The 26,037-nt window shown below is 43.4% G+C and overlaps 1 protein-coding gene across 1 annotated transcript; it reads left to right on the top strand.

Moving 5' to 3' along the window:
- The first annotated feature begins 1,520 nt into the window (after nt 1–1,520).
- LOC131830184 (uncharacterized) lies at nt 1,521–6,932 on the top strand. The gene is given in 10 exon segments (XM_059172538.1): nt 1,521–2,013; nt 2,016–2,285; nt 2,396–2,611; nt 2,614–3,598; nt 3,601–4,674; nt 4,677–5,016; nt 5,018–5,157; nt 5,160–5,450; nt 5,453–5,946; nt 5,949–6,932. Coding segments are annotated over 10 exon segments (5,067 nt in total). The 5' UTR covers nt 1,521–1,740.
- Nucleotides 6,933–26,037: the final 19,105 nt, after the last annotated feature.

Genomic DNA, 26,037 nt, shown 5'->3' with positions numbered 1-26,037 from the left:
CTGGCTAGAAGTGCATTTTTATCCTGTTAACCAGCTAGTTTCGCTTCTGTACAAATGCTTGCTTTTTCGCGAGTGCGGGCTAACCGGCCAGTTCTGCTTCTGTAAGACTGCTTTGCTTGTTTCGCGAGATCACGGGCCCCCTGAACCAATCAATCCGCTGGCGCCAAGAATGCCTGTTTAAACTGTCAACCAATCAGCTCAGCCGTACCCGAAACTTGTTTGTATCTGTCTATAAAAACCCTGCACCAACCCAGCTCTGGACCTCTCGGCGTTATTGGCAACGAGCGGCTCAGAGGTCCAGGTTTGAACCTGCAATAAATGACCCTTGCTGCTTGGCTTTGACTCACGTCTCTGGTGGTCTTTTAAGGTGGGAGTAATACTCTGTTGGCATTTCATTTGGAGGTTCCACCGAGATCTCCCCTTCAAGCCCACCAGACAACTGGTCAACAGGTTGCTGCAACCGATCGGTAAGAATGCCGGCTTTGTCTTTTGTCTCTATGTTTTTTCGTATGCTTTGTTCTTATGTCATGACTGTGTGTCTTGTCCTTTCTGTGATTATTCCTGGGTTAGAATCCCAGGACCTGGGTTAGAGTCCCAGGGCGGTGACTGGCAAATACGCCCTGGCGGACGCGCTATAGAGTTGCCAGCGGGCCGACGGAGACGTCCCTCATGCCCGGCGGGAATGGCCCCTCAGGGATCGTGGGTTCGAGTCCCACCTCGGAGGCCAACAATGTATGTCTTCATGTTATGTCTTTAAATGTGGTTATATGTTCCTTATACTGGTTATGAAGGTTACATTCTGTTTAAGGGGAGGGTGTCTAACCCGTTTGAATCTGAGGAATGTCTGACTGTATGAATGTGTTTGTGTGGCTCCACCGCCTTTGGCTACGGAGTCTGACTGGGCTGCACCCTGAGTCTTGCGGAGTGTCATACGGCATAATGGTCATCTACTCCATGGAGTAGCCTGGTCTGGGGTTTATACGGATAGACCTTAGCTGAGACCCTCCTAAGTTCCCGCAAGGGACGCGAGCAGGACAGCACCTGAAAGGTCCCCCTCCCCTTGTCTGCGACATCGCACATATAGGGAGGGAATATAAGAGATAGGTATTAAGAGCTAAAACCAGGGGCGCCTGGGTGGCCTTTGGCTCAGGTCATGATCTCAGGGTCCTGGGATTGAGTCCCGCATCGGGCTCTCTGCTCAGCGGGGAGCCTGCTTCCTCCTCTCTCTCTGCCTGCCTCTCTGCCTACTCGTGATCTTGTGATCTCTGTCTGTCAAATAAATAAATAAAATCTTTAAAAAAAAAAAAAGGAGCTAAAACCAGATTCAATGAGTCAATGATATGAGAGTAAACAAATTATGAGAATCCTAACGTTCTGAACACCACTGGTCCCTTGTACCTTAACAGTTGCCCCTCCACGTTGGAGGAAATTCTTTCTGCCCACACGCTCCTAACCCATGTCACTTTCAGGTTCACCCTGGCGGACAGAGGAAAAGAATTCCTACTCTCGCTGTCGGAGGATGAAACTTGCCTAGCTCCTACCCCCAGGCCACCAAAGGCTTTCATCCAACCCTTCGGACTGGTTGAACCGGAACACACACCCTAAATTCGCCCTTTCGAATTCCTCACTTGCTCGTTCGTCTCGCACCCCTTACACCGGTGTCTCTGTCGCTTTCTGCCTATTCTAGGCGCCTTTCTTTTCGTCTCAACTATTATCTTGATCTGGGAACAACCTAGTCTAATGGGGCAAACTCAGAGTACCCCGCTCTCCCTTCTCCTGGCTAACTTTAAGGATGTTTGGGCGAGAGGCAATAACCTGAGCCTGGATATCCGGAGATCAAGACTTATCACTTTCTGTCACTCCGAATGGCCAACCTTCGGAATAGGATGGCCCACCCAAGGCACTTTTTGCCTCCCCATAATTCTTAAGGTTAAGGTTCAGGTATATCTCCCAGGTAAAGAGGGACATCCAGACCAAGTCCCTTACATTACAGTCTGGCAGGATCTTGTGGAAACCACCCCCCCCCTTGGTTGGCCCCCTTTCTGTTCCCAGAAAGCTGCAAGGTTCTCGCAGCCAGGCCGACAGAAGCACGAGGATCTCGTGCCCCATCTGCACCCCCTCCACCCGTCCTCCCTGATAGTCAAGACTTACTTAGTCTACATCCGCCCCCTTATCAAACCCCTCCCCTAGCCTCTGCTCTGGCTGAGCTTTCTCCCCCTGTGCCTGCCCGGGCTGAAGCCGCCGCGGGGGGCCCTGAAGCAGAAGGTCGAGAAGCAATTGCTGCAGTCCCTGCCGCTCATGGAGGGACTGACGGCCCTGCCGGGCACACTAGAGGACGCACTCAGAGAGAAAATCCATTTCGCCCAGCAGATTCAACTGTGGCTTTGCCCCTTAGAGAGATTGCCCCCCCCCACCGCCCCATGCCGGTAATCCCCGACTCCAATATTGGCCCTTCTCAACTAGTGATCTCTACAACTGGAAAGCCCAAAAGGCGCGCTTTTTAGATAATCCAAAAGATCTCATAGCCCTTCTAGATAGCATCATGTTCACCCATCAGCCCACCTGGGATGATTGTCAGCAGCTCTTGCATATCCTATTCACTACCGAAGAAAGAGAGAGAGAATCCAGGTGGAAGCAAGGAAGCTGGTTCCCGGAGACGATGGCAGGCCAACCGTGAATCCAGACCTCATCAAGGCGAGTTTCCCTTTAACTAGGCCCAACTGGGACTACAACACGGCGGAAGGTAGGGGACGGCTACTCATTTATCGCCAGACTCTAATGGTGGGTCTCAGGGCTGCTGCCCGCAAGTCCACCAATTTGGCCAAGGTATATGCAGTTTTGCAAGGTAAGACAGAGAGTCCAGCAGCATTTCTAGAGAGATTAATGGAAGCCTTTAGGCAGTTTACCCCTATGGATCCTGAAGCCCCTGAGAATCAGGCAGCAGTAGTCATGTCTTTTGTAAATCAGGCAGCATCAGGCATTAAAAAGAAACTACAGAAACTAGAGGACCTAGAGGGCAAACAGATTCAAGATCTACTCCGCACTGCAAAACGGGTTTATAATGCCAGAGATACCCCGGAGGATAAGCAACTCAAAGTAACAAAAGAAATGTCCAAAGTCCTAACTGCCTTTGTCCAGGAAGAATCAACCCCTCGAAGGGAACCTCAAAAGCCCCAAGGGTTCCAAAGCAATCTGGACCCAGATCAATGTGCATATTGTAGAGAAAAGGGACATTGGGCACGTAATTGCCCCCCCAAAAATAAGCGTAGACCGCAACCATGGGGAACGAAACCCAGCCCCACTCTGGTTACCCGAGATTCAGAATAGAGGGGAAGGGGTTCGGATCCCCTCCCCAAGCCCAGGGTAACCCTACAAGTGGAGGGGAATCCTGTACAATTTCTGGTTGATACCGGAGCTCAACATTCAGTGTTGACCAGACCCCATGGAGAAGTTTCAGACAAATTTTCCTGGGTCCAGGGAGCCACTGGGACTAAAAGGTACCCTTGGACAACTCAACGGACTGTTAACTTAGGTACAGGAGAAGTAACTCATTCATTCCTCATCATCCCTGATAGCCCTTGCCCTCTGTTGGGAAGAGACTCCCCAAGATGGGAGCGCACATTTATTTTCAACCCAATGGCCCCACGGTAACTAGCTCTAGCTCTCAGACCTTGCCATTATCAATACTCACAATGCGTTTGGAGGACGAACATCTACTCCACCAAACCACCCCCCCTTCCCAGGAACTCAACATTGAGTCCTGGCTTCACTGATTCCCTAAAGCCTGGGCAGAAACAGGAGGCATGGGGCTAGCTAGACATCAGCCGGCCCTCTTCATAGAGCTAAAGCCTGGGGCTGACCCCGTCCGAGTCAAACAGTACCCCATGCCCATGGAAGCCAAATCGGGCATCACCCCACATATTAGACATCTCCTGGACTCAGGTGTGCTACGCCCCTGTCACTCGCCCTGGAACACACCTTTGTTACCGGTGCGTAAACCCAATAGTGGGGACTACCGACCTGTACAAGACCTAAGGGAAGTTAATAAATGGGTTATGGACATACACCCTACTGTCCCTAACCCCTATACTCTCCTCAGTGCCCTGGGGCCCACCAGAATATGGTACACAGTTCTTGACTTAAAAGATGCTTTTTTTAGCTTGCCCTTGGCCCCCAAGAGCCAGGATCTTTTTGCCTTTGAATGGACAGACCCTGAGAGAGGTATAAGTGGACAGTTGACATGGACTCACCTCCCACAAGGGTTCAAAAACTTGCCCACCCTGTTTGATGAGGCCCTCCACGAGGATTTAAGTGAATATAGAAAGCAAAACCCTGATATAACACTCTTGCAATATGTAGATGATCTCTTAATAGCTGCAGATTCCCAACAGGCCTGCCTACAAGGAACTGAAAACCTCCTCCAGGCTCTTGGCGACCTGGGGTACCGGGCCTCAGCGAAAAAGGCCCAAATTTGCAAGTCTGAGGTAATGTACCTGGGATACTTATTGAAAGGGGGACAAAGATGGCTCACCAACGCCCGCAAGAACACTGTACTCTGCATTCCCCGACCTGCTACACCGCGGCAGGTAAGAGAATTCTTGGGGATGGCAGGGTACTGTCGATTGTGGATACCGGGCTTCGCTGAGATGGCCAAACCCCTGTACATAGCCTTTAAACTCAGCAGACCTTTGAGTGGACGGAAGAGGCAGAACGGGCTTTCCAACAAGTGAAAAAGGCTCTCCTTTCAGCCCCAGCGCTAAGACTGCCAGTTGTATCCAAACCATTCCACCTATATGTGGATGAACATAATGGGGTGGCTAAGGCGGTGTTGACCCAACATCTAGGCCCCTGGCCTAGACCCATAGCATACCTGTCAAAGAAACTAGACCCGGTAGCAGCAGGATGGCCCCCCTGCCTCCGAATGATAGCAGCCACCGCCTTGATGGTAAAGGACGCTGATAAACTGTCACTGGGTCAAGAATTACGAGTGACCACTCCACACGCCATTGAAAGCGTCCCCTGACCGATGGATGAGCAACGCTCACATGGTCCACTACCAGGGACTATTGCTCAATCCTACGAGGATAGTCTATACTTCCCCTCAGGCCCTAAGCTCCGCATCACTACTGCCTGACCCAGACCTGGATGCTCCCCTCCATGCTGTATTGACATCTTAGCCCAGGTCCATGGGCTACAGGAAGACCTGCAGGACTATCCCCTAACAGACGCTGAAGTCGTTTGGTTCACTGACGGCAGCAGTTTTGTCCCGGAAGGACAAAGGTATGCAGGGGCCGCAGTCACATCAGATACGGACATTATCTGGGCTGGTGCATTGCCTCTGGGCACCTCAGCGCAAAAAGCCGAGCTAATCGCCCTGACACGGGCCCTCAAATTAGGGCAGGGCCTCCGGATGACTGTATATACAGACAGCTGATATGCCTTCGCCATGGCGATGTCCATGGGGCAATCTATAGGGAGAGGGGATTACTCACCGCGGAGGGAAAGGACATCAAAAACAAGGGCGAAGTTCTGGCCTTACTAGCAGCCATCTGGGCCCCTAAGAAATTGGCCATAGTCCACTGTTCTGGACACCAAAAACCAAGCGATCCAGTCTCTAGGGGAAACAATTTTGCTGATCAGACTGCTCGCCAAGTAGCCTGTAGCAAAGTCCCGATGCTACCAATACAACTACCCAACCCGGGACCCCAAGAACTGCCACCTCATCCGGAATACTCCGAAAAAGACATCGCATGGATGAGTAAACTCCCAATGGCCCAGGTTAAGGATGGCTGGTGGCGAGATATGAAAAATAACATCATCCTCCCCGAGGCCATGGGACAAGAAGTTCTAGAGCGAATTCACCAAACAACTCATTTAGGTTCCAGACGGCTACAGGACCTTATGCGACAATCCAAACTATCTATCAGAAACGTCCTTGAAAAATCAGAATTGCCACCGGATGTGCAGCTTGCCAACTTCAAAACACCTGCCCACACTCCTCTATAACCGGATCCCAAGAGAGGGGAACCCTGCCGGGAGCCTATTGGGAAATAGACTTTACAGAGGTAAAGCCTGGGAAATATGGCTATAAGTACTTACTGGTGTTTATAGATACCTTTTCAGGATGGACTGAGGCTTTTCCAACCAAGCATGAGACTGCACAGGTGGTAGCAAAGAAACTACTCGAAGATATTCTGCCCAGGTATGGCTTTCCTGTTATGATGGGATCAGACAATGGGCCAGCCTTTGTCTCTAAGGTAAGTCAGGGTCTGGCTTCCACACTTGGGGTTAATTGGAAATTACATTGTGCATATAGACCCCAGAGTTCAGGACAGGTAGAAAGAATGAACAGAACCTTAAAAGAGACCCTTGCTAAATTGACCATGGAGACTGGCACTAACTGGGTGGCTCTGCTCCCCTACACTCTGTATCGAGTACGCAACACCCCATATAAGCTGGGGTTCACACCTTATGAGATCATGTATGGTAGGCCTCCTCCCATCATACCTAAACTCAGAACTGACCTTATCCAGTCAGATCATGATAACTCCTTTTTATTCTCCCTCCAAGCTTTACCACGAGTCCATAAACGTATTTGGCCAAGACTAAGGGACTTATATGCAACAGGACCTCCGTCTGTACCCCATCAGTTCCACCCTGGAGATTGGGTTCTTGTCAAGTGACACCGAGCTGAGACCCTCGAACCTCGTTGGAAGGGACCTTTCCAGGTTATCCTGACTACCCCTACAGCCATCAAGGTGGACAGCATAGCAACCTGGATACACCACACCCACGCGAAGCCATTTGACCCACTGTCAGATCTCATCAGAAAACCCAACCAGGACGTCAGTTGGACAGTAGACCACAGTAAGGACAATCCTCTTAAACTAACCCTGTGCCAAAAACCTGACTCCCGTTTCCCCAATAATTAATATGAAACTTCCTCTCTTTGCTCTGCTGTTTATACTCCTGCCATGGTATGGGGCCTCCAGTCCCCATGCCCCAGCCATTTTGACTTGGCAAGTCACTAATAGTGCGGGCTTAGTAGTTTGGAACATGTCCCACACAGCTACTCCCTACACCTAGTGGCCTAACTTATACCCTGACGTCTGTAAGTTAGCCATGGGAGCCCCAGCCAACTGGGACGTAGAAAATTACTTTGACCTCCAGAAGCCCCCTTCACAACCATCCCCCCGGGGGCGACTCGGGTTAGACCCTTGGGGAGGCTGTGGGGACTGGAGTCAGCGAAGTATGTTAAGCACACTTACCTTCTATGTATGCCCCGGGTTTCACAGACCCAGGGAATGGACCCACTCATGTAGTGGGGCAGCCCACTTTTATTGTCGCAATTGGGGCTGCGAAACCACGGGTGACACTTATTGGAAACCCACCTCAGGCTGGGACTACATCACCGTGACGGCAAATTATTCTCACGCCAGGAGCAGTCCCAAATGGACACAGAACCCAGCCTGTAAAGACCAGTGGTGTCACCCACTCAAAATAGCCTTTACTGAGTTGGGAAAAAGACAAACTAACTGGGTGAGGGGATATACCTGGGGCCTCAGATTCTATAAAGAACGTTATGACGATGGTCTAACGTTCACTATAAAACTTTCTATAGAAACCTCTAAAGCCACCATAGGGTCCAACCCCATACTTGCCCCACCACCTCCAACCGGGCCCAGCCTAACAGTTGTCACTCAGAGCCCTGCCACTTACGGGGCAACACAGACGGGCCACAATCGAACCGTAATCCTCTCACTCCCCACAAGCCCCACCAAACGGCCTATGATAAGTACTGAAAAACCTAGATCAAGAAACCCCAATGACCACCTACTTAAGTTGATCCAATATGCCTTTCAAGTCCTGAATTATACTAATCCCAATGCCACTGAGTCCTGTTGGCTATGTCATGACATAGCGCCCCCTTTTTATGAGGGACTGGCCACTCCAGGAGGTTACAATCTATCATCCACACCCTCCATGTGCCGGTGGACAAGTCGAAGCCCCCGCCTAACCTTAGCAGCCGTACGGGGCCGGGGGACATGCGTAGGAAAGATCCCGCCTGAACACATGCACTTATGTAGTCAGAACCTTACTATAAATAACACAGAGCAATATGTAATACCTCCCCAAGATGCGCCAGTGGGATAACTCCATGCATCCACCCAGGAGCATTAAACCGAAGTGCAGACTACTGTGTAATGGTCTACCTGATTCCTTGCTTAATCTATCATCCTTATGAAGATTTAATGTCATATTGGGAAGGAGGATTACGTAGAACTAAAAGAGAACCCGTAAGCCTAACCCTGGCACTTATGCTAGGCCTAGGGTTAGGTACCGCCAGGGTGGCTACCGGGGCATCAGCCCTAATTTCACAACAACATCACTATCAATACTTACGAGAAGCCATTGATATAGATATACAGGAATTAGAATTATCCATTTCTAAACTTCGGGAGTCTGTCAGCTCATTAGCAGAAGTTGTCCTCCAAAATAGACAGGGATTGGACCTCCTATTCCTCCAACAAGGTGGCTTATGTGCTGCCCTTAAGGAAGAATGTTGCTTTTATACAGATCACTCAGGAGTAGTCAAAGACTCAATGGCTAAGGTACGGGAAGGATTGGCAAAAAGGAAAAGGGAACGTGAAGCTGGGCAAGGTTGGTTCCAGTCATGATTTAATTCATCCCCTTGGCTGACCACCTTAATATCCTCCTTACTAGGACCCCTTTGTATTCTGATCCTTTTACTGACCTTTGGCCCATGTATTTTAAATCAATTGGTGGCCTTTGTCAATCAACGCCTTCAGACAGTACAAATCATGCTCCTAAGACAGCAGTATCAGCCCCTAGACTTGAGCAACAACCACGACCTCACTGATGACAACCAAGGACCCAAGATTGGCTCCTCAGGCACCTGAGAGAAGGGGGGAATGAAAGACCAAAAGAACCCCCCTGGCTAGAAGTGCATTTTTATCCTGTTAACCAGCTAGTTTCACTTCTGTACGAATGCTTGCTTTTTCGTGCGCGCGGGCTAACCGGCCAGTTCTGCTTCTGTAAGACTGCTTTGCTTGTTTCGTGCGCGAGCCCCCTGAACCAATCTGCTGGCGCCAAGAATGCCTGTTTAAACTGTCAACCAATCAGCTCAGCCCTACCCGAAACTTGTTTGTATCTGTCTATAAAAACCCTGCACCAACCCAGCTCTGGACCTCTGGGGGTTATGGGCAACGAGAGGCGCAGAGGTCCAGGTTCGAACCTGCAATAAACGACCCTTGCTGCTTGGCTTTGACTCACGTCTCTGGTGGTCTTTTAAGGTGGGAGTAATACTCTGTTGGCATTTCATTTGGAGGTTCCACCGAGATCTCCCCTTCAAGCCCACCAGACAACTGGTCAACGGGTCGCTGCAACCAATCGGTAAGAATGCTGGCTTTGTCTTTTGTCTCTATGTTTTTCGTCTCTGGTGGTCTTTTAAGGTGGGAGTAATACTCTGTTGGCATTTCATAAGGTGCAAGAAAGACACAAACACCACCACCTACGACCGTAACAACTTCCAGGACATACAAGTTAGTCCGTGTTTCAATTTTGACCTTACAGCGGTGTATTTGTCAAGGTAGGCAGATAGAGCACATTATATTCCAGAGTTGTATTTGTTTGATTTACAGCTTTTGATCATTTAGGTGTATGAGGGACTCCATTTTAGACGGTCTTCCCAGTTCCATAAATTTTGACGAGGTCAAAGTGATGCTATTGGTGGAGGTGACAAATTCCTCCTTGAACCCTGCGGCACTAGGGGGAGGAGATTCATGCTTGTGCGAGATGTCTGCGGCTTTCTTTTCCAGACTCTCGGGGATAACTAGAGAAAAACAAAAGCGGGCAATAATGGGAATAGGACTGGCCAAATGATCTCTTCTCTGCTCCCTCTCAAGTTCAAAATCTCCCCCATCCTCTGCTTTGTGGCGACATTGCGGAGAAGAGTGAGGATGGCTGGGATAGAGGCAGCAGAGAAGACTGTAAGAATGGACAGGACCCAAGAGAAGTTTTGAGACTTGCTTACTTTTTGCCAGAAGAGTAGCAGTCTAGCAAAATGGAGGTATTGGAAGGAAGACCTGGAAGTGGTGGGGAGAAAAGAGAAACATGGGGCACAGAAAGAAAATGCAAAGGGTGTTTTTCAGTATTCTGGGGGGGGGGGGGTGACAGCATGGTCACAGCCAGGAGATTAAGGCAGTGAGGTCAGTGCTTTCTTAAGGTGGAAAGGATGAAAAAGCTAGAGAGCGTGTGTGCATATGTGCGTTTTAGGGAGGTGAGAGGCAGGGACATTGATTTTCCATCGCCATCTCCTACATCCCTACTTTTTCTATTTTCTCGCTGGAAATTCTGGTAAAGATCTTCTTGACTGTGTGTGTGTGTGTGTGTGTGTGTGTGTGTGTGCCCATCAGAAAAGGAAACAGAGTAATCCTTTAACCTCTGTTTTCCCCTTCTTCAAGAGCAGGTCTTAGAGATGCATTCCTGTAAAGACTTACACATCATCCGCCTAGAGAGGAGAAGCCTAATGGGATCGCAGGTGTGAAATGCAAAGTTGGCCAACCCTCCTCTCTGCCCTCATGGAGCCCAAAGCAGAGCATGCCACCTAAAGTGATGTGCAAGCTTTCCCAGCAGCTGGGGAGTTTTGTGGGCCCATCGGATTTCAGGGGATACGTAGATGAAGTACCAACGGCATTGCTATACTTTGCCACATGGATATCTCCAAATCTGTCATGAGCTTTACAGGAATGATACTCATGTGAGAACACTGCTATTGTATTCTCGGTCAACACAGTAATTGCAAACTTAGTAACTTACAGTCTTGTGTTGTTGTCTTTCCTTTAAACATTATTATTTTAGTTAGCTAGTCTTTCCAAAACCTGTTTCCCCTCCCCCCAAATACTTTAGTCTCTATGTCTTCCTTTAAAAGTGGATAATTTCTTTTTACCTTTAGGATTTATCTCGATGCCACTTTCTCTGGGAAGCCTTCCCTGGTCCTTCTAAGGCTGGGATGCTTTTCTACCATTCACTTCTCATCAACACCTCGGATATTCCGGAGTCATTACAGGATTAGCCCACTGTGTGACTAAATCAATCAGGGCTCGGTCAGGAAAAGAGAAGCCACTCCATGTTTTCTGGGCTTACAGGATTTGCTACAGGAACGAGAGGCTTCTTTGACCGCTGGAAGAGCTGAGCAAGTCATGAAGGTGGGGGAGTCTGGGGGAGGGAGGCCAACTCGGAAGACCTGGCAGGAAGTCACAGGCAGGGCGGTTCTCCGAAACTCACCAGGAAGATGCTACACTCCGAGAAGCACTCTCCTGTGCTCTGGGCACCTCAGTGACCCAGGTAGTCCCCAAGAGCTCAGCAGGGAGCCGCTCTGAATCCCTTCTGTTCCTGAGTTTGGCCGGCAGTTGCCTTTACAGTATACAGCTCCTCTTTCTGTTCCCAAATCTCCAGCAACTTCCTTCTACAGGAAGCTCCAGTCTCTGAGAAGGGGATTTTTGAGACCAAACCTTAAAGGGGATGACGGCACTGGTGCTGAGCGGGCCACAGATTATCCAGCGCAGGGTCGCATGACAGATTATGAACTCCTTCTAAGCTCCAGAATGTACCTCAATCATCTTTACATTTTTCAATGTTTAATTCCAGTTCCTGGGAATTAGAGGCACTCAGTAAATGTTCATGAAGTGATTGAATAAGTGAATGAAAGGACAGTGGCTCCCTGAAACCAGTGCTTTGGGCTGGGTTGTACCAAAAAATGTGATGGGGATGCCTGGGTGACTCAGTTGGTTAAGCAGCAGACTCTTGATTTTGGCTCAGCTCATAATACTGGGGATTGTGAAGATACATACCACTTCAAATAAGAACTGGACTCTGGGCTGGCATGGTGCCTGCTTCAAGATTCTCTCTCTCTCCCTCTCCCTCTGTTCCTCTCCCTCAATCTCTCTCTCTCTCAAAAGAACATTTAATTTTTTAATCTTTTTAATTTTTAATTGAAGTATGACATACAATATTATATTAGTTTCAGGTGTACAACAGTGATCCCACAATTATATACATTATGAAAAGCTCCCCACACTTAGTTACCATTTGCACCATACAAACTTAAAATATTATTGACTATATTCCCTATGCTGGGCTTTTCATCCCTGTGACTTATTTATTTATTTATTTATAAAATGTTATTTATTTATATGACAGGCAGAGATCTCAAGTAGGCAGAGAGGCAGGCACAGAGAGAGAGGGAAGCAGGCTCCCCACTGAGCAGAGAGCCCGATGCGGGCTCCATCCCAGCACCCTGGGATCATAACCTGAACCAAAGGCAGAGGCTTAACCCAATGAGGCACCCAGGTGCCCCGACTTATTTATTTTGTAACTGGAAGTTTGTACCCCTGATCTCCACCTATTTCACCAACCCCTCCTGTACCTCCTCTCCTCTGGCCGCCACTAGTTTGTTTTCCATATTTATGTATCCACTTGTTTTTTTTTTTTTTTTTTTTTTTTTTTTGTTCACTTGTTCCACATGTGAATTCATATGGAATTTGTATTTCTCTGGCTTACTTTACTAAGCCTCTAGATCCATCCATGTTGTCTCACAAGGCAAGATTTCATTCCTTTTTACGGCTGAGTAATATTCCATTGTGTATCTATACCACATCTTCCAGAAGAATTTCATATTTGGTAACATAAGGTAGCGATAGTAGCGATTCAGGAATCTATGTTTCCTGAACTGACAGGAACTGTCACGTTTCTGAGATCTAAAATCCTAGGTAGGAGGGAGTCTTCACAATCAGTGTACTGGCCAACCCAATCCTGGCAATATTATTTCTGTGGGGTTCTTTCTTCCTTCTCTCCAGTGCTCCAGAGCTATGTGCATATTAAACGAGCCACCACTAGGTGGGACTCTTGCTTGAGAGTCCTAGGTGATCATTGATTGTTTCCAGACAGGGAATTGACTGAAATGGAGACAAATGTTACAACTTCACGAAAGCAATTAAACTGTCCCTCAAACTATAACTATAAAATTGAGGTCAGTTGACGTAAGATACATACCACTTCAAATAAGAACAGCTGCAAATATAACAATCCAAGAGCCTAACATCATTTCTATAACACTTCCCCCACTTCAGAGTTACAACACAACTGGTGCTAGAATCTTGTTCTCTTTGGTGTTCCCAGGAGCTCTTTTCCCCTGTTACCCTGTTCTTGCTTCCTATGAGGGGGGATGATTCAGAGCCTTATTGTTTTCTGAAATATCAGAGGAGGGTAGGAAAACACTTTTTTCCCCAACAGGTGAATAGGCACTTATATTAGTTCAAATTATGGCCAAGAAACTGCTGATCATGATAAATAAAGGCAAAATTCCTACAGCATGTGTAATAAACTTCCCTTTTAAGATCTAAAAATTTCTAACTAAATTAAGGCTTTCCCTATGATTTCCCACACTTTTTTTTTTAAAGTACAAAAGTAATACATATTCATTGAATATACCCAGAAAATAAAGATAATCAAAAAGATAAAAAATCCTTAATTCCAGTTCCAATAAGCAATAAATATTTTAGTAACTGTTTTCATGGTCCTTTGTTAATTATTCACTTATATTTCTGATTGACTTGGTACACTCTTAATACAAACTCTATGTGCCAGGCCCCATGCTAGGTATGAGTTTGCAAAGAAAAACAAGGTATGCTGTCTCTACAAGAGATACATTGTACCTCTCTTTCTTTCTCTGAATGCCAAAAGAGGCTCTTATCTGGAAATACGGATTAAACTACCACCCAAGGATATCTCTTAAAAAACGAATCTTCTTGAAAACATTATACCAAAACATATTTCCTATTGATATGGTAATATTTTCTCCAAATATATCTCCAACATTTTCTCCAGTATGGAGAAAACAATGCAAACAAATAAATAGAATGCATCAATTTCCTGCCCTAATAATAGGTAATATAGGCTTGAGCTGAGTATGGGCACCAGACAGATATTCAGCAGATGAAGTTGAAATAAATGAAATGTATTTGTCAACTGAGAGTAGCACTGTTACAAAATAATTCTACTGGGGGACACATCTATCCCCATCCTCATCTTGCTTTCCATTCTACATTCCCAAGTAAAGATTGTGACCTCAGGATTGCCAATGGAACTGTTTTTGCTCAATATTATTCTTCTGTTTGCTCTGGGTACTGTTCATTCCAATGTAAATATGGAGAGCAGGAAATAACCAAGTCTGTTTTTATCTATGAATGCATTGTTCCCTGGAAATACAATTATTTTGTTCAGTTGAAATTGCCTTTGATCAAGCAAATTGGTAGAAGCCAGTTTTTTGTTGTTGTTGTTGTTGCTGTTGTTGCCTGCAGATGGCAGTGATTATTAACTTGTCATTCTGAATACAAAGGGTTGGTTCTACCCAGCTTCAATCTAAAGGGCTATTAATGGCAAGGTTTATTGTGTTCTGATAAAAATTAGTAAGATTCACATAGTACCTTGGAAGGAGGGAGCTCAGTTTATATGCTTTACATGATGTCATTTAAAATATTAGGCAACCAGATGTGGAACACAAAAGGGTTATTAAACTAACATATGAGAAACATTAAATAGTGATTAAAAAAAGTTTAAGAGCAGGAATTGTTATTGTGGCCACACTTAAGTAATGCATCTTAGAAAATGAGATTCCAAAATATAAATTATGATAAATTTTGAGCTTTAAGTTTTAGCTCCAAAACAGGATGTGGCGGTCATGGGTGATTGTTCCTTGAAGACATTGGCAAGGTACGTTCTGGAATGCAGACAACAGTGCCACCCAAATGGAAGGAATCATGAGAAAGGCAATGGGACTCAAACTGCAAACACCACCTTCCTCTTACATGAGCTCTTGGATAATATGTGCAGTTTTAAAGTCATAAGGAAGATATAATGGAGCTGAAAAAATCTGGGAAGAGTTGGCTAAAACAGTTCAGGGAATTGAGTAGGAATCATGTGCCTGTCTACTCAAAAGGTGGCTGTCCATCATAAAGGGGTGGGAATGTGATGAGAATCATTCTTTCAGGGTCATGGGGCACGGCTTTACCTGTGAAGGGGTTAATATAGGGCATGTCAAGAGAAGTGTGACTTTCAAGTGGGTACACTCACGGAGTCTGAATATGGAGAGTTCAGAGAAGATGGAAACACAAACAAGTTTAAAGTGAGGTACCCAGACATGTTATTTTCTAAAACATTACAAAGGGATGAAAACAGAAGTTTTGGGGATACGCCCTTTCTCCTCCAAGGCTGAAGGAACTGAGTGAAGATAGCTCTGCTTTTTCAGAAACTACTCCAGTGATGAGACAGAACATTTGAGCAGGAAGGACTTCAAGACAAACTCAGTGCCGATATACTCTTATTTTCATCAGAATTACACATCAGGTTAGAAAGGTAAATCCAAAGCATTGTACTTTCATGAAAATGCACAGACATTGGATAGTCTTACTGGACGTACTTGGAGGAGATAAGCTCTTTTTTGTAGATACCAGAGATCTGTGCATTAAATGCAATGACATTAGATTTGTAATTCTATGGCTTCTTCTTGAAAAGAGAGGAAAATAAACATCAAGATTATGAATGGGAAAAAAAAAAAGAGATTATAAAGTGGATGAACCTGAATATGAAATGTTCTTATTTGACAAAGCTATCTGGACAGAGGAGCTGCTAATTTTATTCATTTCCTTTGTTTCTCTCTCCAAGCCAAAATTTTCTCATTATTGATCCGGAACTATTTATCAAGCCTTACTCTTAAACCAGCATTATAGGCCAACAGTAGTCTCTCAATACATGTTTATTTAGTGGGTAAATTATGATAGTTAATGGTAAGACAGAGAAGATAAAAATCATAGTTTCCATCTTCACCTGGGCAGGGAGGAAATAATGAGCAAGAGAGGAACAGAATTGAAGAGATACTGATTTACTAAAGAAATAACTATAATATAATGTTTTATACAGCTCCCTAAATACTGCTGTAACATCATTCTACAAATTTTGAAATGTGGTTTTATTTTCATTCTGTTCAACACATATATTTCCCTTTTGACTTCTTCTTCAGTCCATGAGTTTCTTAGATGTGTTTCAGTTTTTAAATATTTGGGCATTTTCCAGATTTCTTTCTGTTGTTGATTTCTTAATTTAATTCCAGAACGGAATTAAATTCTTAATTTAATTTCCATTCTGGAAACCATTTTACATGTTTTGAACTCTTTTAAATTCATTAAGGATTTTTTTCTGGTCTGTTTTAAAATTTAAAACAAATGTTTTGGCAAATAACTGTACAGAATGGGAATCTTTGGATTTGGATAGTCAATTTGTACATTGTCAAGTTAAGTAAAGCTAGCTGCTGTAACAAACAAACCCCAATCTCAGTTGCTTAACATAATACATACTTAATCTTTTTCATAGTCCAAAGTATGTTTGATGGGCAGCTTTTCCTGTCATGATTTAGGTACCCAGGCTCTTATATTCAGTGGTTCTGTTATCCTCCAGGGTAGTCTCAAATTTCCACTTGGAACAAACATCTGTATTTTGTTGCCTAATGAGTAAAGAAAAGGAATATGGAAGATCCAGTAAAAGTAGAAGTCAAGGCTGGAAATCAGCAAAATACTCATTTTAAGAAAATCAAAACTATTGGCCAGCCTATCAAATAATAAGAAAGCCAATAGGAAATAGCTTTTCTGCCAAAGGGAAAGAGATTTTTACCTAAAATGCTGAACAATTTCATCTTCCTTTAGATTCAATATTTCTGATACAGAGTAGTCTTCGGTATTGGGTTTGTCCATTTAAAAGGGCTTAAATAATTTTCTCCTTATCGAGATCCCCTACATCCTAGAAAAAACACTTTTTCTGGTTTTTGTATTGTTTTCTTGTTTACTTGATTCCCTCCATCATTTTTTCCTCATTCCCTCATTCCTCTTTCCCCATACTGGTGGTATATCTTTTTTTTTCTTTTTTTTAAAGATTTTATTTATTTATTTGACACAGAGAGATCACAAGTAGGCAGAGAGGCAGGCAGAGAGAGAGGAGGAAGCAGGCTCCCCGCTGAGCAGAGAGCCCGATGCAGGACTTGATCCCCAAACCCTGAGATCATGACCTGAGATGAAGGCAATGGCTTAACCCACTGAGCCACCCAGGCACCCACTGGTGGTATATTCTTTTTTTTAAAAATTTTTTATTTTTGATAAACATATAATATATTTTTATCCACAGAGGTACAGGTCTGTGAATCGCCAGGTTTACACACTTCACAGCACTCACCATAGCACATACCCTCCCCAATGTCCATAACCCCACCTCCCTTCTCCCAACTCCCCTCCCCCCATCAACCCTCAGTTTGTTTTGTGAGATTAAGAGTTACTTATGGTTTGTCTCCCTCCCAATCCCATCTTGTTTCATTTATTCTTCTCCTACCCCCTTAACCCCCCATATTGCATCTCCACTACCTCATATCAGGGAGATCATATGATAGTTGTCTTTCTCCGCTTGACTTATTTCGCTAAGCATGATATGCTCTAGTTCCATCCACATTGTCGCAAATGGCAAGATTTCATTTCTTTTGATGGCTGCATAGTATTCCATTGTGTATATATACCACCTCTTCTTTATCCATTCATCTGTTGAGGGACATCTAGGTTCTTTCCATAGTTTGGCTATTGTGGACATTGCTGCTATAAACATTCGGGTGTACGTGCCCCTTTGGATCACTACGTTTGTATCTTTAGGGTAAATACCCAGTAGTGCAATTGCTGGGTCATAGGGCAGTTCTATTTTCAACATTTTGAGGAACCTCCATGCTTTTTCAGAGCGGTTGCACCAGCTTGCATTCCCACCAACAGTGTAGGAGGGTTCCCCTTTCTCCACATCCTCGCCAGTATCTGTCATTTCCTGACTTCTTGATTTTAGCCATTCTGACTGGTGTGAGGTGATATCTCATTGTGGCACTTTTTCATGTGTCTGTTGGCCATCTGGATGTCTTCTTTGCAGAAATGTCTGTTCATGTCCTCTGCCCATTTCTTGATTGGATTATTTGTTCTTTGGGTGTTGAGTTTGCTAAGTTCTTTATAGATTTTGGACACTAGTCCTTTATCTGATATGTCGTTTGCAAATATCTTCTCCCATTCTGTCAGTTGTCTTTTGGTTTTGTTAACTATTTCCTTTGCTGTGCAAAAGCTTTGGATCTTGATAAAAATCCCAATAGTTCATTTTTGCCCTTGCTTCCCTTGCCTTTGGCGTTGTTCCTAGGAAGATATTGCTGCGCTGAGGTCGAAGAGGTTGCTGCCTGTGTTCTCCTCAAGGATTTTGATGGATTCCTTTCTCACATTGAGGTCCTTCATCCATTTGGAGTCTATTTTCATAAGCGGTATGAGGAATGGTCCAATTTCATTTTTCTGCCTGTGGCTGTCCAATTTTCCCAACACCATTTATTGAAGAGGCTGTCTTTTTTCCATTGGACATTCTTTCCTGCTTTGTTGAAGATTAGTTGACTGTAGAGTTGAGGGTCTATTTCTGGGCTTTCTATTCTGTCCCATTGATCTATGTGTCTGTTTTTGTGCCAGTACCATGCTGTCTTGATGATGACAGCTTTGTAATAGAGCGTGAAGTCCGGAATTGTGATGCCACCAACTTTGGCTTTCTTTTTCAATATTCTTTTGACTATTTGAGGTCTTTTCTGGTTCCATATAAATTTTAGGATTATTTGTATCATTTCTTTGAAAAAGATGGATGGTACTTTGATAGGAATTGCTTTAAATGTGTAGATTGCTTTAGGTAGCATAGACATTTTCACAATATTTAGTCTTCCAATCCAGGAGCATGGAACATTTTTCCATTTTTTTGTGTCTTCCTCAATTTCTCTCATGAGTACTTTATAGTTTTCTGTGTATAGATTCTGTTCCTCTTTGGTTAGATTTATTCCTAGGTGTCTTATGGTTTTGGGTGCAATTCTAAATGGGATTGACTCTTTAATTTCTCTGTCTTCTGTCTTGTTGTTGGTGTAGAGAAATGCAATGATTTCTGTGCATTGATTTTTTATCCTGACACTTTACTGAATTCCTGTATAAGTTCTAGCAGTTTTGGAGTGGAGTCTTTTGGGTTTTCCACATATAGTATCATATCATCTGCGAAGAGTGATAGTTTGACTTTTTTTTTGCCTATTTGGATGCCTTTAATTTCCTTTTGTTGTTTGATTGCTGAGGCTAGGACTTCTAGTACTATGTTGAATAGCAGTGGTGATAATGGACATCCCTGCCGTGTTCCTGACCTTAGCGGAAAAGCTTTCAGTTTTTCTCCATTGAGAATGATATTTGCGGTGGGTTTTTCATAGATGGCTTTGATGATATTGAGGTATGTGCCCTCTATCCCTACACTTTGAAGAGTTTTGATCAGGAAGGGATGCTGTACTTTGTCAAATGCTTTTTCAGCATCTATTGAGAGTATCATATGGTTCTTGTTCTTTCTTTTATTGATGTGTTGTATCACATTGACTGATTTGCCGATGTTGAACCAACCTTGCAGCCCTGGAATAAATCGCACTTGGTCCTGGTGAATAATCCTTTTAATGTACTGTTGAATCCTATTGGCTAGTATTTTGGTGAGAATTCTTGCATCTGTGTTCCTCAAGGATATTGGTCTCTAGCTCTCTTTTTTGATGGGATCCTTGTCTGGTTTGGGGATCAAGGTGATGCTGGCCTCATAAAATGAGTTTGGAAGTTTTCCTTCCATTTCTATTTTTTGAAACGGTTTCAGGAGAATAGGAATTAGTTCTTCTTTAAATGTTTGGTAGAATTCCCCTGGGAAGCTGTCTGGCCCTGAGCTTTTGTTTGTTTGGAGATTTTTAATGACTGTTTCAATCTCCTTACTGGTTATGGGTCTGTTCAGGCTTTCTATTTCTTCCTGGTTCAGTTGTGGTAGTTTATATGTTTCTAGGAATGCATCCATTTCGTCCAGATTGTCAAATTTGTTGATGTAGAGTTGCTCATAGTATGTTCTTATAATAGTTTGTATTTCTTTGGTGTTAGTTGTGATCTCTCCTCTTTCATTCATGATTTTATTTATTTGGGTCCTTTCTCTTTTCTTTTTGATAAGTCTGGGGGGGTTATCAATTTTATTAATTCTTTCAAAACTAGCTCCTAGTTCTGTTGATTTGTTCTATTGTTTTTTTTTTTTTTTTTTTTTTTTTGCTTCTATTTCATTTTCTGATCTTTATGATTTCTCTTCTCCTGCTTGCTGGATTTAGGGTTTCTTTCTTGTTCTTTCTCCAACTCCTTTAGGTGTAGGGTTAGGTTGTGTACCTGAGACCTTTCTTGTTTCTTGAGAAAGGCTTGTACCGCTATATATTTTCCTCTCAGGACTGCCTTTGTTGTGTCCCACAGATTTTGAACTGTTGTGTTTTCTTTATCATTTGTTTCCATGATTTTTTTCAATTCTTCTTTAATTTCCCAGTTGACCCATTCATTCTTTAGAAGGATGCTGTTTAGTCTGCATGTATTTGGGTTCTTTCCAAACTTCCTCTTCTGGTTGAGTTCTAGCTTCAGAGCATTGTGGTCTGAAAATATGCAGGGAATGATCCCAATCTTTTGATACTGGTTGAGTCCTGATTTAGGACCGAGGATGTGATCTATTCTGGGAATGTCCCATGTGCACTAGAGAAGAATGTGTATTCTGTTGCTTTGGGATGAAATGTTCTGAATATATCTGGGATGTCCATCTGGTCCAATGAGTTATTTAAGGTCTTTATTTTCTTGTTGATCTTTTGCTTGGATGATCTGTCCATTTCAGTGAGGGGAGTGTTAAAGTCCCCTACTATTATTGTATTAGTGTTAATGTATTTCTTTGATTTTGTTCTTAATTGGTTTATATAGTTGGCTGCTCCCACGTTGGGGGCATAGATATTTAAAATTGTTAGATCTTCTTGTTGGACAGATTCTTTGAGTATGATATAGTGTCCTTCCTCATCTCTTATTATAGTCTTTGGCTTAAAATCTAATTGATCTGATATAAGGATTGCCACTCCTGCTTTCTTCTGATGTCCATTAGCATGGTAAGTTCTTTTCCACCCCCCTCACTTTAAATCTGGAGATTTCTTCAGGCTTAAAATGAGTTTCTTGTAGACAACATATAGATGGGTTTTGTTTTTTTATTCATTCTGATACCCTGTGTCTTTTGATTGTGGCATTTAGCCCATTAACATTCAGGGTAACTATTGAGAGATATGAATTTAGTGCCATTGTATTGCCTGTAAGGTGACTGTTACTGTATATTGTCTCTGTTTCTTTCTGATCTACCACTTGTAGCCTCTCTCTTTGCTTAGAGGACCCCTTTCAATATTTCCTGTAGAGCTGGTTTGGTGTTTGCAAATTCTTTCAGTTTTTATTTGTCCTTGAAGCTTTTAATCTCTCCTTCTATTTTCAATGATAGCCTAGCTGGATATAATATTCTTGGCTGCATGTTTTTCTTATTTAGTGCTCTGAATATATCATGCCAGCTCTTTCTGGCCTGCCAGGTCTCTGTGGATAAGTCTGCTGCCAATCTAATATTTTTACCATTGTATGTTACAAACTTCTTTTCCCGGGCTGCTTTCAGGATTTTCTCTTTGTCACTAAGACTTGTAAATATTACTATTAGGTGACGGGGTGTGGGCCTATTCTTATTGATTTTGAGGAGTGTTCTCTGCACCTCCTGAATTTTGATGCTTGTTCCCTTTGCCATATTGGGGAAATTCTCCCCAATAATTCTCTCCAGTATACCTTCTGCTCCCCTCTCTCTTTCTTCTTCTTCTGGAATCCCAATTATTCTAATGTTGTTTTGTCTTATGGTGTCACTTATCTCTCAGATTCTCCCCTCGTGGTCCCGTAGCTTTTGTCCCTCTTTTGCTCAGCTTCTTTATTCTCTGCCATTTGGTCTTCTATATTGCTCATTCTTTCTTCTGCCTCATTTATCCTAGCAGTGAGAGCCTCCATTTTTGATTGAACCTCATTAATAGCTTTTTTGATTTCAACTTGGTAGATTTTAGTTCTTTTATTTCTCCAGAAAGGGCTTTTATATCTCTCAAGAGGGTTTCTCTAATATCTTCCATGCCTTTTTCGAGCCCGGCTAGAACCTTGAGAGCTGTCATTCTGAACTCTAGATCTGACATATTACCAATGTCTGTATTGATTAGGTCCCTAGCCTTCGGTACTGCCTCTTGTTCTTTTTTTTTTGTGGTGAATTTTTCCGCCTTGTCATTTTTTCCAGATAAGAGTATATGAAGGAGCAAGTAAAATACTAAAAGGGTGGCAACAACCCCAGGAAAATATGCTTTAACCAAATCAGAAGAGATCCCAAATCGTGAGGGGGGGAGAAAGGGGATAAAAAGAGGTTCAGAAAGAAAGAAAGAAAAAAAAAAAGAAAGAAAGGAAAGAAAAGAATTTAAAAAAGAAAACGAATAAAGAAAAGTATAAAAAAGAAAAAAATATATATATATTAGATAAACTAGTTAAAAATGTTAAAAAAGAAAAGGGTAAAAGTTACAAAAATTTTAGCAGAAGAAGAGAAAAAAATGAAAAAGAAAAAAATTAAATTAACTGTAAGACTAAAGAATCATAGGGAGAAAGCTTGAGTTCCGTGCTTTGCTTTCTCCTCCTCTGGAATTCTGCTGCTCTCCTTGGTATTGAAACCACACTTCTTGGTAGGTGAACTTGGTCTTGGCTGGGTTTCTTGTTGATCTTCTGGGGGAGGGGCCTGGTGTAGTGATTCTCAAGTGTCTTTGCCCCAGGCGGAATTGCACCGCCCTTACCAGGGGCCGGGCTGAGCAATTCGCTCGGGTTTGCTTTCAGGAGCTTTTGTTCCCTGGGCGCTTTCCGTAGAGTTCCGGAGGATGGGAATACAAATGGCGGCCTCCTGGTCTCTGGCCCGGAGGAGCCGAGAGCCCGGGGCCCCACTCCTCAGTGCGCCCTCAGAGAACAGTGCCCAGTATTTCCCGTCTGCCTGACCTCCGGCCACGCTCAGAGCTCACCAAGCCTGCAACTGGTTCAAGGTAACCCCGACCTGTGATCTTACTGTCGGCTCTGTCTCTGTAGCCGGCTTCCCCATTCTAATACCTGTAAGCTCTGTGACACTCAGACACCCCCGATCCTTCTGTGACCCTGCGGGACCTGAGGCCATGCTGACCCCACGTGGACTCTGGAGCTGACCCCCCGGTTTAGCCTCTGGAGTGATGTCCCTCAGCAGAACAGACTTTTAAAAGTCCCGATTTTGTGCTCCGTTGTTCAGCCGCTTGCCGGGAGCTGCCCCCTCCCCCCCCCCAGGGTCTATCTTCCCGTCGCTTTGAATTCACTTCTCTGCCAGTCCTACCTTTCAGAAAGTGGTTGTTTTTCTGTTTATAGAATTGCTGTTCTTCTTCTCTTTGATCTGCCGATGGATTTGTAGGTGTTTGCAATCTTTAGATAAGCTATCTAGCTGATCTCCTGCTACCTGAAGTAGTCTCAGCCTGCTACTTCTCCTCCATCTTGACTCCTCCCCCTGGTGGTATATTCTAATAAGGCTTTCCTAGCTTTAGGAAATTGTGAAAAAAATGAAAAGAAATTTAATCTTTCAAAGAATCATTAAGAATAGACATTCTCAACCTTGTTTGCACATTAAAATAACCTGGGGAACACCTAAAATTCTTGTATCAGTGCCCCCCCCTTTTTAAGTTCTTTGTATGACTTCAATATGTAGCCAAGATTGAAAGCTGATAACAGAGAGATCCATTCTCAATTTCAAGGAGTTAATTTTTAGGTGATGGTCAAATTGAAGTGAGATACATGTGTTTACAAAATTAGAGAGCTAGGTATACCTTTGGAGCCGTTTCTCTTGGGAAATAGCCTATAATTTGTTCAGATTATCACTGTTTGAAGATGCTGTCACTGGGATATAATACATTGGTTTCCAGATGCAATTAGGTTTCTGTTTTCTCTGCAAGTCATGGCATTAACTGGGGTAATCACTCGACTGTCAAATTTGCATTCAAACCTGGAATTAGTCTCATTGCCAGTTGAATTTTAACCGTGGTAATTAAAACATTTCACAATAAATATAATTTAAAGGAAATTTTACTTACTTTCCCATGGCCAAGATTATTAGACTGCCAGTAAAACTTTCAGAATCAGTGGTGTGAAGAAAATGCCAGAAGGATTAAATAAATTTACAGATATCTTAAACTCCCAGCCCACCTGGAGTATAACTGTGGTAAAAATAAATTAATTTCAAGATTAAATTTCTGGGCCCAGAGTTAGCTTCCCAAAATAATGCAAGTTGTGTGAATTTCCTGAATTCCACCTTTCTCACAATTCAATAGACGTTAATAAAGGAACTGGAGCATTTTGTACACCTATGCAATTGGTATAGAGTTATTGCCTTTAAGATATGTTTTTACCCAACTCGTACTAATTAGAGGCTGATTGAGTAGCTGCCTTTACTCCACTGGGATCCTATTTTATTCTGTAACTGTCAGGGGTAGCATTACATTTTAGTCAAATGCTTTTCAGGTCATCTTTGACTTTTTATTCTCCTCTATCCCCTAACTCTGGGGGCACCAAAATAAATAATTCCTCAGTTTGGCATAGCTTTCAGATATTCTGCATTCTCGACCTTTCCACTGCTACTTTTTGTAGATCAGGTCTTTATTACTGAATTTCCTAGCTGGTACGGCAGCTTTCATCAGCCTTTCTCTTTTTAACTTGTCCCATTCTTTTATGAACTTCACCTTCTTGGTCACCACATTCAGCAAAACCATGAATTCTAAACTTTTTTTTCTTTAGGCCTTTCATAAACAGGACATTCTCTGACTCTCCAACCCATTTCCTACTATTCCAGCCCGGACCCGTGTCGGCAATGACAGTCTTCCATAGAAAAGTCTTAAAAGAAATTTTAAAAAGGGTTGTGGTGGTTGGTACTTAACAGTAATCATGAGTTACCTTGAAAATTGCTTCTAATGCAACACAATCTTCTGAAGATGCAGTCTAGTTGATTTTCAAAAGTACAATTCATTTGTTTCCTCTAGACCCAACTTCTCTGGGCCTTGGGTAAGTCACTCTACCACTTGCCTGTTCTATAAAGGCATTAGGGTAATTCCTGATCCCCATTCACTCCTGAGCGATGAGCAGTCAAAGGAGATGATAGCCAAATAGATGTGGGTTCATGCCAAGTTAGTGAGTCAAAAACATGTTATTGTTGTTTTTGAAATGGACTTGGAGTATGCAAACCTGATCCTATTCAGTTTCTCCCACCTTCAGGAAGATGATAAGTAGTGGGTCTACTTCTTGCCTCCCAGCCACTTCCACTCTAAGGAAATGCCACACAAGCCCAGGTGACCAGGTTTTTTTGACCTTATATCCTATTCCTCCCAGCTCTTTGGAAATAGGCTGAGTGGGGAGTAGACCCACAGATAAGGAAGCCATAGGCTTCAGACAGTGGCCAGCAGCTTGGTGGAGTCAATCATATTTACTAACTCAGGGATTCTGAACCAAGTAACACCAAAAGGCCAGTTGATGGTAACTGAAAAATGCCCAGAAAAAGGGAGGGGTTCAACATTTTCTTCACTGTTTCTCATCCATCTCCCACTTCTTTCTCTTACGTTTGTATAGCAAATCTCAGATGTCATGTTATTTCACCTCTAAATACTTCATTATACTTTTTTTTTTTTTTAACATTTTAACAGATTTAATAGTCTAAGGGAGGAAAATAATTTTCCCACTACCCCTCTGAGTTCTTAGTTGGGACCCATGTAATAAAAGACAGATTAACAAGAGAAAAACAAATGGAAATTTATGAACATGTTTACTTCATATTTACATGGGAAAGATCCTGGGTAAGATGATTAATTCCCCTAGGTGGCATAGAATTCAGACTTCAACACCACCTTATTTGGGAAAAGGGAAAGAATAAAAGGATTTTAGGAAAGATGAATGGGTCCTCGGAAAAATAGATGAGGGGTATAGTTTGTGACTGTTTGTCAGAGTCTGGTATGGACTTCCA

Source organism: Mustela lutreola, chromosome 4 (genome assembly GCF_030435805.1).
Source record: "Mustela lutreola isolate mMusLut2 chromosome 4, mMusLut2.pri, whole genome shotgun sequence".
NCBI classification, from domain to species: Eukaryota; Metazoa; Chordata; class Mammalia; order Carnivora; family Mustelidae; genus Mustela; species Mustela lutreola.
The sequence above is the reverse complement of the archived record's forward strand: the minus strand, read 5'-3'. Positions and strand labels throughout refer to the sequence as shown.